The sequence below is a fragment of the Phyllobates terribilis genome, unplaced genomic scaffold (assembly GCF_046119375.1).
Source record: "Phyllobates terribilis strain yellow unplaced genomic scaffold, ASM4611937v1 Scaffold_2__4_contigs__length_985480577, whole genome shotgun sequence".
Lineage (NCBI taxonomy): Eukaryota > Metazoa > Chordata > Amphibia > Anura > Dendrobatidae > Phyllobates > Phyllobates terribilis.
The window spans coordinates 116,669,886-116,684,009 of record NW_027362762.1 but is presented as its reverse complement, the minus strand read 5'-3'; the positions used below and the strand labels follow the sequence as shown (position 1 = coordinate 116,684,009).

At 39.5% G+C, this 14,124-nt stretch overlaps 1 protein-coding gene across 6 annotated transcripts in view; it reads right to left on the bottom strand.

Moving 5' to 3' along the window:
- Positions 1-14,124, bottom strand: part of NBEA (neurobeachin) — a 786,732-nt gene that overhangs the window by 379,653 nt on the left and 392,955 nt on the right. For all 6 annotated transcript variants that reach the window (XM_073662535.1, XM_073662540.1, XM_073662538.1 and 3 more), the window contains one exon: positions 12,963-13,024. In XM_073662535.1, the coding sequence (XP_073518636.1) occupies positions 12,963-13,024 (62 nt within the window). The remainder of the gene's footprint in view (positions 1-12,962; positions 13,025-14,124) is intronic.

Here is a 14,124-nt window from a genome sequence, read left to right as displayed (position 1 = left end):
TAATTTTAGTCTCTAGCGGAGGTTAAGCAGACAGCTGGGGCAGATGTTTGAAGCCTGGGAAGGGGGTAACACCCACGGAGCTTCCCAGGCTGATAATAGCCCCCAGCTGAATACATAGCCTTTACTAGCTATTAAAATGGGGGACCCCCCCAAAAAAATGACGTGGGGTTCCCCCTAATTTAATAGCTAGCAAAGGCTAGGCAGACAGCTGGGGGCTGATATTAATAGCCCAGGAAGGGTGCCATGAATATTGGCCCCCTCCCAGGCTAGAAACACCAGCCGTCAGCCGCCCCAGAAATGGCGCATCCACAGGATGCGCCAACTCTGGCACTTAGCCTCGCTCTTCCCACTGCCCTGTAGCGGTGGCAGTGGGGTAATGGGGTTGGGGTTGAGGTCAGCTTATAATGCCAGCTGACATCAAGCCCAGGTTAGTAATGGAGAGGCGTCTATAAGACACCCCCATTACTAACCCCATAGTCAAAGTTAAAAAAAAAAACACAAACACCCAGAATAAAGTCCTTTAATTGAAATAAAGACACAATTCTTTATTGTTCTAAATTAAACCATACTTACCGTCACGCCCATTCCAGCTGAAGCCAATGATCTCCTGCAATAAAAGAAAAATAATAAAGCAACCTCATCCTTACCTTTCCATGGTTCCCACGATGGCTCCAGCTCTGCTACATCGAGATGACAGGCTGGACCGCAGGAGAAAGCTGCCATCCAGCCTGTCATCCCGCAGACACTGAGAAGCGCAGGCATGCTTGCGCTCCTCAGTGTCAGGCTGTGACGGCATCCAGATGAGCCGACAATGAACTCGGCTCACCTCATGCACGTCACTGACAGCGTGGGAAAATTCTCCTGCACTCAGCGCTTCAGCGTGAGAATTCTCCCACGCTGTCAGTGACGTGCATGAGGTGAGCTGAGTTCATTGGACATGAACTCGGCTCATCTGGATGACGTCACAGAGAGACACTGAGGAGCGCAAGCATGCCTGCGCTTCTCAGTGTCTGCGGGATGACAGGCTGGATGGCAGCGTTCTGCTGCGGTCCAGCCTGTCATCTCGATGTAGCAGAGCTGAAGCTGTCGTGGGAACCATGGAAAGGTAAGGATGAGGTTGCTTTATTATTTTTCTTTTATTGCAGGAGATCGTTGGCTTCAGCTGGAATGGGCGTGATGGTAGGTATGGTTTAATTTAGAACAATAAAGAATTGTGTGTTTATTTCAATTAAAGGACTTTTTTCTGGGTGTTTGTGTTTTTTTTAAATACTTTACTAGAAATTCATAGTGGTCATGTCTAATATTGGCGTGACCCCATGAATTTCGGGCTTAGGGCCAGCTGATAATGCCAAGCTGGCCTTAACCCCTTTATTACCCAGTGAGCCACCGCACCAGGGCCCTGGATGAGTTGGGTACAGCGCCAGAAGATGGCGCTTCTATGAACGCGCCATTTTCCGGGGCGGCTGCGGACTGCAATTTGCAGCGGGTGGGGCCCAGAAAGCTTGGGCCTCCCTGCGCTGCAGATTCCAGCCCCCAGCTGCCTAGTTGTACCTGGCTGGACACAAAAATAGGGCGAAGCTCCACGTATTTTTTTTTTAATTGCAGTCCGCAGCCACCCCAGAAAATGGCGCGTTCATAGAAGCTGGATGCTGTGCCTGGCTGGCATACAAAAATATGGCAAAGCCCACGTCAAAATTTTTGGGAAAAATTAATTAAAAAATAAATAATTTAGGGACTGCATCTTTATTAACTCCTCAAATGTCATTTAGTGTTAAAATAAAGGATTTATTTAAAAAAAAAATTGGCGTGGGATCCCCCATAATTTTAGTCTCTAGCGGAGGTTAAGCAGACGGCTGCGGCAGATGTTTAAAGCCTGGGAAGGGGGTAATATCCACGGAGCTTCCCAGACTACTAATATCAGCCCCCAGCTGAATACCTAGCCTTTACTAGCTATTAAAATGGGGGGCCCCCCCAAAAAAATGACGTGGGGTCCCCCCTATTTTAATAGCTAGCAAAGGCTAGGCAAACAGCTGGGGGCTGATATTAATAGCCCAGGAAGGGTGCCATGAATATTGGCCCCCTCCCAGGCTAGAAACACCAGCCGTCAGCCGCCCCAGAAATGGCGCATCCATAGGAAAATATAAATTTACAAATCAACAAAAAATTATTTCTAGTTAATCCTTTCCAGCAAAGATTACGGACATCCTTACATCACCGATTGCAAATTGTTTTTAAATTCAAACAATTGATTTTAAATTCTAAAAACACGGTGAAAGAAAAAACAAGAGTAAATGATAGGAGAGGGCTGAATGAAAGATTTGTACAGGACTTCTGAAATACAAAGTATATTTTTCATTGACCTATACTTCCATCGGGTAAATAAGTACTGATTGCAGATCCTGTATAGTCATATGAACTGAATTATCTATGACATGTACCTTCAGACACTCGTAATCTGATATTTCACGTAAATTTAGACCATACCTCAAAAAAAGGAGCCTCTGGCAATCCTACATTTATTCAGGAGCCGAGATAAGGGGGGAGAAGAAAATCTGACATTTTTGCTAATCTACAGTCGTTAACATGGAATTTCCATCTTAAAAGGGCATAAAAGTATCTAATTTGCTGTAGTAATTTAAAGAAAAACAAACGTGGCATTTCCTCTTCCTGTCTGAACATATACAGTAACCTAATTCCTCTGCTTATGGTTTGCAACAAAAAAAAAAAAAGTTGGTAGGAAAAGTGTCCATGAATTTCTGTGTCTGTTCATACGAAGCCCAATGTAAGCAAATAAATGTAATGTCATTTACGTTCTGTCATGGAAAAGATACTAACAAAGTAATATATGGGCGACTAATACAACAGTGTGCACTATAAATCCTGCCAGTTCTAAACATCACATGGAGTCAGGAGATTAACTACCACCAGCTTACATGGAAGGTGATAACTCAATGCAACTACTTAGCACATTTCTCACATTGTCACACTCAATATTACAGGCGTGAACATTAGAAAATTCACAATTTGCCCAAAATAGAAAAGGGGGAATTTGTCACTGTATGTATACCAGTTTTCTGGATTAAGGAAAAAAAAAAAAAAGTCATTAATCTTACCCATGTCACTTTTGTGCAAAACTTATAACTTTTGTTTTAACATTACTACTTTTTTGTTATTTTTGTACAGACCTTTTTTTTTCCAAGAAGCGAGTGGAAGGGGAGTGCCCAACCAAAGTTGTCCGATGTAATACAATTATACCGGAGAACTGGTATAAATTCTAGCTGAAATCCATATCTGTCAGTAGTTGCCATAATCCATTTCACCTTCTGGAGCTCAAACAGACCAAAGATGTACCAAACTAAGGCTGCACATCTTGCTTCAGTGGGCTTTCTGGTTCACTACTGACTATATTGTCTGTTAAATTTTAAAAATATAAATGTTTTATAAAGTAAGAGAAAAGCATTCTATTCCAAGTGTTTGGTGAATAAATACAGTTGGCAAATTTTTTTTTGAAGAACCCTGATCCAGCGGCCATGTGTGGTCTGTGGCTGCAGGACCAGTGCTTTGTGAACCTCCTCCTATCTGCCAGCATCTTCGTGCTTGTTCTGATAGGTAAGACCTGTGTGACGACACGAATGCAATGCTGGCAGGTAGGAGGGCCCACACAGGGGCCCAATAGGAAGAGGGCCCATTTCCACCTCTAAAGCAGGTGGAATTGTACATTATGACGAGCTAATGAAAGAGCCCATATATTGTTCATACATGGTCCATCTGATGACTATGGCCACCAGTGCAGCTAGTACTACCGACGTGGAAGCTGACCAAAAGCCCAGTAAATCTTTTTGCTAAGTTCTACTAGTAACAAAAAAAAAAATCACAGGGATTTTAGTTATTTCCACTCAGGGCCTACTCTATAGGCCAAAGCAAGAAGCCGCTGATGAAAGGGTTTGCCTTCATATACAGTCATGGGAAAAAACAAGCATGGTTTTAAGTATTAGGACATAATAAAACCACATCTAGCACTTAAAAGGAGTGGTTCTCACTCTGGTGCACCTCAAGCAACCCAAACCATGGTCAGCTATGCATTCAAATTAACAGCATAAAATACTACATTTCAATGTGAAACTTTCTGTCTTTAGATAAGTGTCCTTTAGACAATCGTATGAACAACAACATATGACAGATTACACTGTGTCATTACTTAAAAACTAGGCTAAAATAGTTCATTGAGGGTTGTCGCCATTTGTTTATGAACAGCTTTCTTTAGCTCCCGCTACTGTAATTCAATTGGGTTCAGGTCTGAGCTGTGACAAGCTAACACCTGGATTCTTTCTTTTTCAAGCATTTTGTTGCAGATTTGCTGGTGGGCTTAAGAACACTGTCCTATTGAATAATCAATATCCAGCAGTAGTTGCCATAATCCATTTAGATCGATCTTGTGCAAGTCCATATAGGTCCACCAGGGCCTTCTCTGCCTGTCGAGTTTGCCTTGGTTCATACATTCCAAGCTCCGAATCTAATGACATCTCTGCAGCTTTTGATCTTCCCTTTTGACCAAGCGACATCAGGACTAAGACGAGCTTGCAGCTTTGATCCTGGCGCATCATGAGCATTGATCATATTCAGGATGGCCATCTGCTTTTCCCCAGTTGCTTGAGTGCCTTGCAACCTGGGGGTGCGTTCTCTAGAACTATATTGAATTAGTTTAGTTGTACTCTCCATCAAATTTTCTTGGCTTAATATGAAAGTAGGCCTTTCTTCCGTGCAGTAATGTGGCACGCGTGAAGGAGCCACACTGAATCAGTTTTGTATGATGTCAATACAATCCGCCCCATCAAGCAACGTTCTGATGCCAACGATGGGCAGTACACTTAGTCTGCACACTGTTACTAATAAATACATGAATTCCAATATTGTTGAAAACGTTAAAAACCAAGGTAGGACATGTAGTGGTTAGGGACCATCCATATTAAAAGACACACCTTGATGAGGTTTGATAGCGTTTTTTGATCAAAAGCGCAAAAGCCAAGTATTTTAAGTTTTTAACGTTTCCAGCAATATTGGAGTTCATGTATTCATTGGTCGCAAAGGCTGATGCATCATGTATGTATAGGTTATACATTGGCCCCATAGCGTATTTGTGCACCTGTACATTAATTTAATACTAAAGTATTGGTTCATGGTTCGTACGTTTCAAGTTCTGAATCTGATGATATCTCTACTGTTCCCTTTCGACCAAGCGATATCAGCACTAAGAAGAACTTGTGCCTTTGATCCTGGTGACCATCGGCTCTTCCCTGTAGCTTATTGAGTGCCTTGCGACCTAGGGGTCCATTCTCCAGAACTATATCAAATTCCTTTAGTTGTACACTCCATCATATTTTCTTGGCATAATATGAAAGTAGGCCTTAAATCCGCGCAGTTGAAACCTGCCCACCTGGGGTTTCCCTACTGGTAAAATACACTGCCGATGGCATTGCTCTCAACGTCACTGATGCACGCAAGCCTCGCTGGTGCAACAAACTGGTATGGCCATGAATGGGGCAAGAGATCCTACTAACACTCATTCATGATAATCTCACAGCGTAAATGCACCTGTAGCGTGATTCACACTATGATGCATTTTACATATCCCAAAATTTGGTAAATTGATGGAATATAATAATACATTTCAATGGGAAACTGTATCTATAGCCAAGAGATTTTGCCCATGGGACAATCTGTTATTTAGGACTAAAGTATCCTTAATATGTACAGTTATTACTATGCAGGGTGAAAGGAGAACACTTCAGGATAAGTGAGAATCTGGAGATTATCAACTTTGTGTGAATTTGGTGCGTGTTTAGCTCATTTTAATGCACAAGTGAAGCCTATTCTCAAAAAAAAAAGTTTTATTGTGTCACCGATTATCCAATTCCATACTCTGAGCTGTTTCGTGTCTATAACCATACTCAAATTTTTTACGTCCAGCTAACCAGAACGTCACCTGGATTTAATCAAAGTATTTCCCCATGCACGTGTTTCTTAGAGAAGTATCAGAGACATGAGCTGATGTTCGTTTATTTATAGATTATCCAGGAAGGGATATTTTTCATTATGAGCAAACTTGTATCATACTGCGTATATGTTATTATAGCCTCATTAACACGAACTGTTATTTTCTTTGCATGCACGAGAACACATTTACTTATAATGCAAACACATGGTAAAAATTTTCATAAAAACTTAGTGCAATTGTTTTTTGCCTTCACTTCTACGCTTTAATTTAGTTTAGAAAGTCACACAAATATTTCCTTGTATAAACATTACCAGTCTACTCTATATACTTAAAGGGATTTTCCACTTTCAGCAAAGTGGACCACAAATGCTTGTAGGCATGTAAAATAAAGATAGTACTCAACCTCCCCGCTGTTCTGGTCTTTGTGCTTTGGTCAGTGACGTCACATCAACATCGCCCATCACTGCAGTTGCCAATCGCTGATCTCAGCGGCTCTGATGATTTAGGCGGCACAAGTCTCTTATACAGCTCAGTGTTTGGCTACAGTAGTAGATGAGGTGTTGTCACTGCTGCAGCCAAAACACAGAAACTGGAGCAGCGGTGGAGTGCCGGCGCTAGGGCGAGTACCATTTGGCTTTGTCATTTTACATGCCTGAAATGTTTGGGGTCTTCTTTGCTGAGAGTGGAAAACCCTTTAAAAAGGAAAACTGTCAGTAGGATGAACCCTCCCCTAAGTTGTCTATATGGCCATGTAGGTCATAGGAAGCGGAATAAAGAGATACCTTTATATGTGCAATCCAATGTCTTATTCCAGAGAAATTCATGTTTTTATTAACATGTAATTGAGCTGTTAAGATCTATGGTCCGGACACAGATCTCCCTGAGAATCTGCCTCCAGAGCTTATTATAAATGAAAGGAGGAGATACCAGTGTGAGACATGTAATGACTGACATAAATAGAATAAAATCCCAGCACTCGCATATGTTTTCAATGCTTCTTTTAATGAACAACCACAATGGTTGTTAATTAAAAGAAGCATTGAAAACATATGCGAGTACCGGGATTTTACTCTATTGATGAAAATTCTGATTTTCCACGTGCACCACCTTTCCCAGAACGGAGTGCAGACCATTTCTACTGGTTATGTAATGATTGACAGTCTGCTCTCCTGATCTACAAGTCTCACACTGGTATCTGCGCCTTAAATTCTGGAGGCAGATTCGCAGGGAGATCTATGTCCGGCCCATAGATCTTAACAGTTCATATACATAACAAGAAAAATGTACATTTCTCTGAAATAAGACATCGGATCGCTGCTATCAAAGTATCATTTTATTCAGCTTTCTATTCAATATAGATGGCTATGGAGGGTTAGTCCTACTGCCAGAATCCTTTTACCACATTTCTAAAGCAAATGTTACCTAAAATGTAATTTATGATCTTATAAGTCTTTTCGTGTGTAATGTTACACCTACACACATACTTGTGCCATGTACATGCACTGACCATTTGGTACAAGGAAAAACAGAGATAGCTAAATGAAAACTTCACCTAACAACTTAGCTTCAAATAAAAGTGTTTAAGGAATCATCCCAAATTCCAAGACCATGAAGAAGGCATCTGGGGGCAATTTGCTAATAATGTAATAGGCCGTTTACCTTAAAGGGATTGTGTCAAGATAACACCCGTCTAGATTTTCTAAGAGCAGAGTTTTGGAGCAGTTTGGAAGAGCAGTTTGGAAACCCCTTCTTAAGAGTATATTTACACAGACTGACTGGTGGCACGGTAGGACCGCAGATTGGTAAACGTTTGAATACCTGTTTACACAGGCAGACCAAAGTAAACGATGCGCACTGAGCAATCTGTAATAGATCACTCATTGACCATAGGCTGTCATAACTCTCGGCAGTGCGAGTCCTGTTTACACAGAAAATGGCCAATAAGTATCAGAATGGAGGGCCACACAATTAAAAGCAACTACAGCTTTGGTGAATATTGAGTTTTCATGTATTACACGGCCATTCAATTGTAAAACTAACACAAAATGCAACATTTACCCAAAGAATGGGAGGTTCAGTCCCTTGTGTACCAGCTTAGTTGTTTGGAACTTGACAAAAAAAATAAGATGTTTTAGAACTTGTTCACACACTGCGTTTTTTTCTTTAAATTTTCCCCATACATCTTTGCCACTGAAAAATGCAGCGTATTACAATATCAACAAAGTGAATGAGATTTCTGAAATTCCATACAGAATTGGAGAGTAAGCAGTCAACTGCACACTCATCGACAAATTTCTTGAATAGGCTGCAGCAGTCCGCCAAGTGCTGTGACTCGGTCATCGCCTACCAGGCACAGTCCCACACTTTTAATACCAGCAGTCCTCAGTATTTCAGTGCAGTCCCATTCATCTGAACAGGACGAAGCAGTGCCTGGCAAACAATGAAGGGGATGTGACACATGTTAGAATTTTGCAACCCCTGCAACCCCTAAAATCTGACTGTTTATGCTAAGGATAAGTCATTGATTTAAAGATCAAGGTAAAAGTATAACAGAGCCTGTGTACTATGAATTTATGTACCCTGTATACAAGAGGCTAAGCGTTGTGACCCGTACACCAGAGGCTGGGAGCTATGTGCCCTGTAAACCATAGATTGGGTGTTATGTAGGCGCTAGAGGCCGGGCGTTGTGCGCCCCCGTACGCCAGAGGCCGGGTGTTGTGCGCCCTGTACGCCAGAGGCCGGGTGTTGTGCGCCCTGTACGCCAGAGGCCGGGTGTTGTGCGCCCTGTACGCCAGAGGCCGGGTGTTGTGCGCCCTGTACGCCAGAGGCCGAGCGTCGTGAGCCCTGTATACCATAGATTGGGCACTATCCAGAAGAAAACTGTATGCCACTAGGCCTCAACAGAGAATTAAATTCACCACTAGATCACCAGGGAGTGAATGTTATCTTACAAGTAAAACTTTATTGTTGTCAAAATGTTGGAAGTATACATTTAAAAATATTGAATATTGGCTAGAGGCGGAGTATTCAGTGTCTGTGATATTATATAATAGTATAGTAAGAACAGTATATATTATATATTGTGTATTTTACATAATATATAAATATTATACACTTCACAATGCTCGACTTAAGGCATTAAATGTTTTAAGGGCAAATGTGGTGAATAATTGGCAATGATCTCATCTCCCGTACTTTGCTATTAGCATGCCTTCAACTCAAAGCTTTGAGAGCCATTTTAAAGCAGCATATATGTAACTGGAGACATGTTTTGCAGTCTGTAACCTTTTACCCTTGCATAAGGAGCAAACAGAAGTGTCAAATAACGGTGTTTTATTTGGGTATCTATATGCAAGTTAGATATCTGATATAACTTAGAGGGAAAAATTTGGAAAAATTAAAGCTTTGGACATGTTCTTGTGCCTTCAAAACATAATTTATGGAATATGGAGAGCCATTAAGCGGGTCGGGTACATAAGGTTCTGCTAAATGTTGTTAGTGAGGGAACAGTGATAGGGCTTAAATTTCGCACTCTTTCCTTCAATCAATACGAGAGGCAATGTTTCATCTCTGGGGCCACTAATGGCAGGAATTGCTGGAGCCAGCAAATGAGTAATGTTAGACCTCTGATTAGATGATGAGGCCATCAAGAAACCTCATGTTACATTGCGCTTTATTCATGTCAACTGCAAAGGGTGAAGGAAGCTCTGAAACAATTTTCTTCTCTCCCAAACAAAAGCAATGCAACCTATAAAAAAAAAAAAAATTCCAGCCCGTCTTGAAGATCAGAAGCCACAACAGAGATTATGGAATTTTGTCTTGCAAAATTTGTTGCACGGAGGGTTCAGATGCCCAGCAGGATCAAGCCTGAAGTTGGAACCCCATTGAGGATCCCTGCCAAGGCTGGATTTTTTCTATGTCCTCTTTCACCATCATGCATCCAAAAAAGGAACGGAGACTAATCATTTCCTTCTGGACCAAGCGGAGGGGAATGGGCAAAGAAACAGCAGGTAAGTAGAGGCTCATGCCACTGAGCGCTAGACATTGTAAATAATTCTAATTGTTTTCAGATCTAAAGTCACATTATAGAAAAGAGAACCTTGTATTCATTAAAGTAAAAAAAATATCATTTTTAAACTTGATTAAAATTTTCAGTAGTTTATCACGTGATACGCGCTGACATATCATATCTATACAAGGTATTTAAGGATGACACAACAAATTAAAAAGTGAAATCTGCCTTTCTTACGGTGTAAGAAATGATAAGCCAGAAAGAATAGAGACTTCTCACCAACTTATGTTCTGTATTATTAGGCTTCATTGACACAAAAGTCATCGTTTCCATTCATAACACAGCCATGACGGATCTTATTTCAGACAGACCTTGACAGACCCTATTGAGGTATAATGGGGTCCTGTCAAGTTTCTACCAGGGATTAAACATTTTTTTTTTTTCACATCAAAAATACAAGAACTCTTGATGACCTGGCAAACAATGCATGAAATAATCCTAGATTAGTATGTGTAGGGCTATAGCCATTACCTGGTACAATTAACTATATCAATATTGTACCTTCTTTAGCCATAAAAAAGTAAACTGGTAATAGAGTTTAATCATCGTGTATTCCTATAAAACTTACAGAGGACTGCCCAAGGTCCTCTATAGTTGATAACATAATACTAGGGCTCGTATAAATCAGATGAGTGCCATTTGTGGTTTTGACAGATGGCACTCGTCCCCATGTTATTCTATGGGGCTGTGCATATGTCCGTTTTTTTCCTCTTATCAAGTGGTCTAAGCAAAAAAAAAAAAAAAATCACAACATGCACGATTTGCCTCTGAGAATTAGATGACACTCGCCCATTCATGTCTATGGGCCTGTGAAAAAAATCGGACCGAACTTGGATTGTATCAGAGTGCAGTCCAATTTTTACGAACTGGCATAATTGAGAGAAGAAACTTTTTTTTTTTCTCTCCACTTCCGTGAAAATCGAATCCCACTTTGATCAAGCCCTGATGAGAGATTGATTTGTATAATCGGACCGATTTCCTAGAATGGAGAGAAAATGGTTGTGTGATCCTAGGCTTTCCAGGATACATTGAGTGATTCGTATATAGAAAATTGTTATAATTGTGCGGTTACAAATAGGGTAAATATTTGTGCTAATCGCATAAAATCAGCTTCAGACATTGTTCTGAATGGGTCCGTCACCATTTTATTGATGCATTAGTCACTGCGTCGTTTATAGATCGAAAAGGAAAATAAATCTCTAAGAAAAAGAAAATAAATAATATATTCAATATTAATTTTTCTATTGGATAAAAAAATAAAAATGATGTCCTGTCTACAAATGGCTGTCAGAAAGAAAGTCAAGCAGGTGAATCTATGAACACAAGTTCAGGGATTCACATAATAGAAGCGAGTCAGTGTCAGACGGGCACAGACGGAGTGAAGTGGGAGACCTGTCAACACCAGGAGCTGGAGCAGCACAGTTATCGCAATGTACACACTCCTGTGCCTACTTCATAGATAAAACTGACATTTGGTTTAAGGCTACATAATGAGGACAAAATTTGGTTCTTTCAGATGTAGTCATTCAAGATAGCGCCCAATGCTGTACAAGCTTATATATGTAGGATCGGAGAGTTTTCGAATAATTTTGTCTTCTGTCATCATTTCAACGTGTAACGACTCAGACAACTATATCAGATTTCATAATTTCAGTGCTAAAAGCATGGTGTGTATAAATGTTGCCGGTAAATAGTTATAGAGTGCATAACGGATGGTCACTACAATTTCGGCATCATCACCGGGTTCTACACTTCCTTCATGACCAAGTGCTACACTCCAATATGGGGACGAATTGCTGAATCACAAAATATCGAAATGTGTAAAGCCGGCTTGGGAGTGTGATCTGTATCATTTATACATATTTTTTTAATAAAAAAAAGGTCAAGTGCAGTGCTGGTTTTAGCACCATAATAGAACAGGATGATTTGGGAAAAAAAAGACAATTTTCTAACTAATAATAATGATAATAATAAAATGTCCTAAATAAAACTACAAAATCTGGTAACGGACTTGTAATGACTTTAATATCTTTGGTTAGTTTATGTTACATTTTGAACAGGCTATTAATATATAAAAGAGAAAAAAAAAAAAAATATATATATATATATATATATATATATATATATATATATATATATATATATATATATATATATATATATATATATATATATATATATATATATATATATATATATATATATATATATTGCATATATCCACTTGATTAGTCAAGTTAATATATAAAAAAGCTAAGCTCAGTGCTTGAAGGCAACATAAAACATGAGGACTAGAAAAATAATAAAGAAAAATAATAGACATTTTCTAGCTAATAATACTAAAAAAAATAACTAAATAAAACTACTAGATATATAAGCAACAAGTGAGTGCATTAGCTCTTTGCAATTACGGTATAACAAATTATGTTGGGTCAATGGTTGAGATAAGGGGTAAGCTTGATTGGAGGTCTATGATCTGGGACCTGATCCAGCTATTGCTCTAGAATTTAGTAGAAATTTTACAAGCGCAGATTTCGTGTTGGGCTGTATTCACACAGCTGTAACATGCAAAGTAATAAGTGCCAAAAATAGGATTAGATCTGTCATGGGAAAGCAGAAAAACAAATCTTTGGGAAAGGTTTTACTGCTTTCCCATGATGGCATCCAATCCAATTTTTGGCACTGTAGATACATTTCTGAAATGATCGGTATTACGATGGTGCTACTCAAGCCTTGTGGAAATCTCCAAGTTTTGAAATGGATCCAGTGCTTTACCATACGAGAGGAGCGCTTTGTTCTGACCACAAAGGAAGTCTCTGTTTTTTGAAAATTAGTAATAAAAACATTCTCCATCTGTGAAATAGTGTATATTACATTTACATGTATACAACTTACCTGAGAGCAAAGCAACATGACCAGCTCCACAACTGATGTACTAGACTTCATGCAAACGAGTCCTTAAAAAAAATAAATACATAATAAATAAGTAAATTAAAAAAAAATAAATAAATCCTTTCTAAACAATGTCATAACATGAATACACATTTCTTAGGTAGGTGGGATAGTAACCCTATGGGGAAATCATCACATATTACTTTAGTATTTTTTTCTTCTGCGTAGATGTTTTTGCAGTAGTACTGAGGCAGGACACAATATAAAGCAGATATAATGATTCAAACTTGGTATAAACTTGTACACATCTACTAAGCAAATCAATACAGAGGTAAAAATATATATAAAAAAAGCCCCATGTCCTCTTACTGACAGGCAAACTCCTCGGAGCGGCCAATTTCTCATACTCTAGTATATATTACATGACACAACGTGCAATAATATTCCCAAAACAGTATAAACACTATAGAAAACTAACTCAATTGAACACACGTAACCAAAGTATTTATGACCCATATTTAGAGTTGTGATTTACTGAACTAAAAGGTTTTGCGTAGGGTCAATACAAATTGCTATAATTACTTATTCTTAGGGAACTCTAAACACGTGCAGCCCTGTGTGGAGCAGCAGTATAAATTATATAGCATAAATTTGCCTTTCTTATCTGAACGCTTTTGCTCGTACATAAAATTGTTTTAATTGATTTGAACAAAGGGATTTCAGTATCCGGCGGCTTCTCAGATTCTGTGACTGGCCTCACTAGCGAGGTGCCCCATGGTTATTGGAGAGGCGAAGCTAAGGGAGACAGTTATTTAATAATATACTGAGTTTAGGAGGCAAAGGGCATGAGCACACGGCGTCTTGTAGATGCCGGAATACCCGCTAAGCTTTTCCCACAAAAGACACTTCAAGAAAATGCCGGATGTGTTTTGCCTAAAACGACTATTTTGACATCTTTACTGACATATTTCCCTCCGGCACTTTTTCAAATTTGTATGTATTAATAGCGAACAGAAGAATGGAGGAATCACTTCTTTTAGCCTCTTCAGGCTTCCAAAGAAGCGAAGCAGTTAAAAGAAGTTTAAAAAGATGGAACATATTTACAATAAGTTGTTTTTACATTGCTATGCACATGTTCACTCTTTTTCTTTTTTTTTAGCACTTT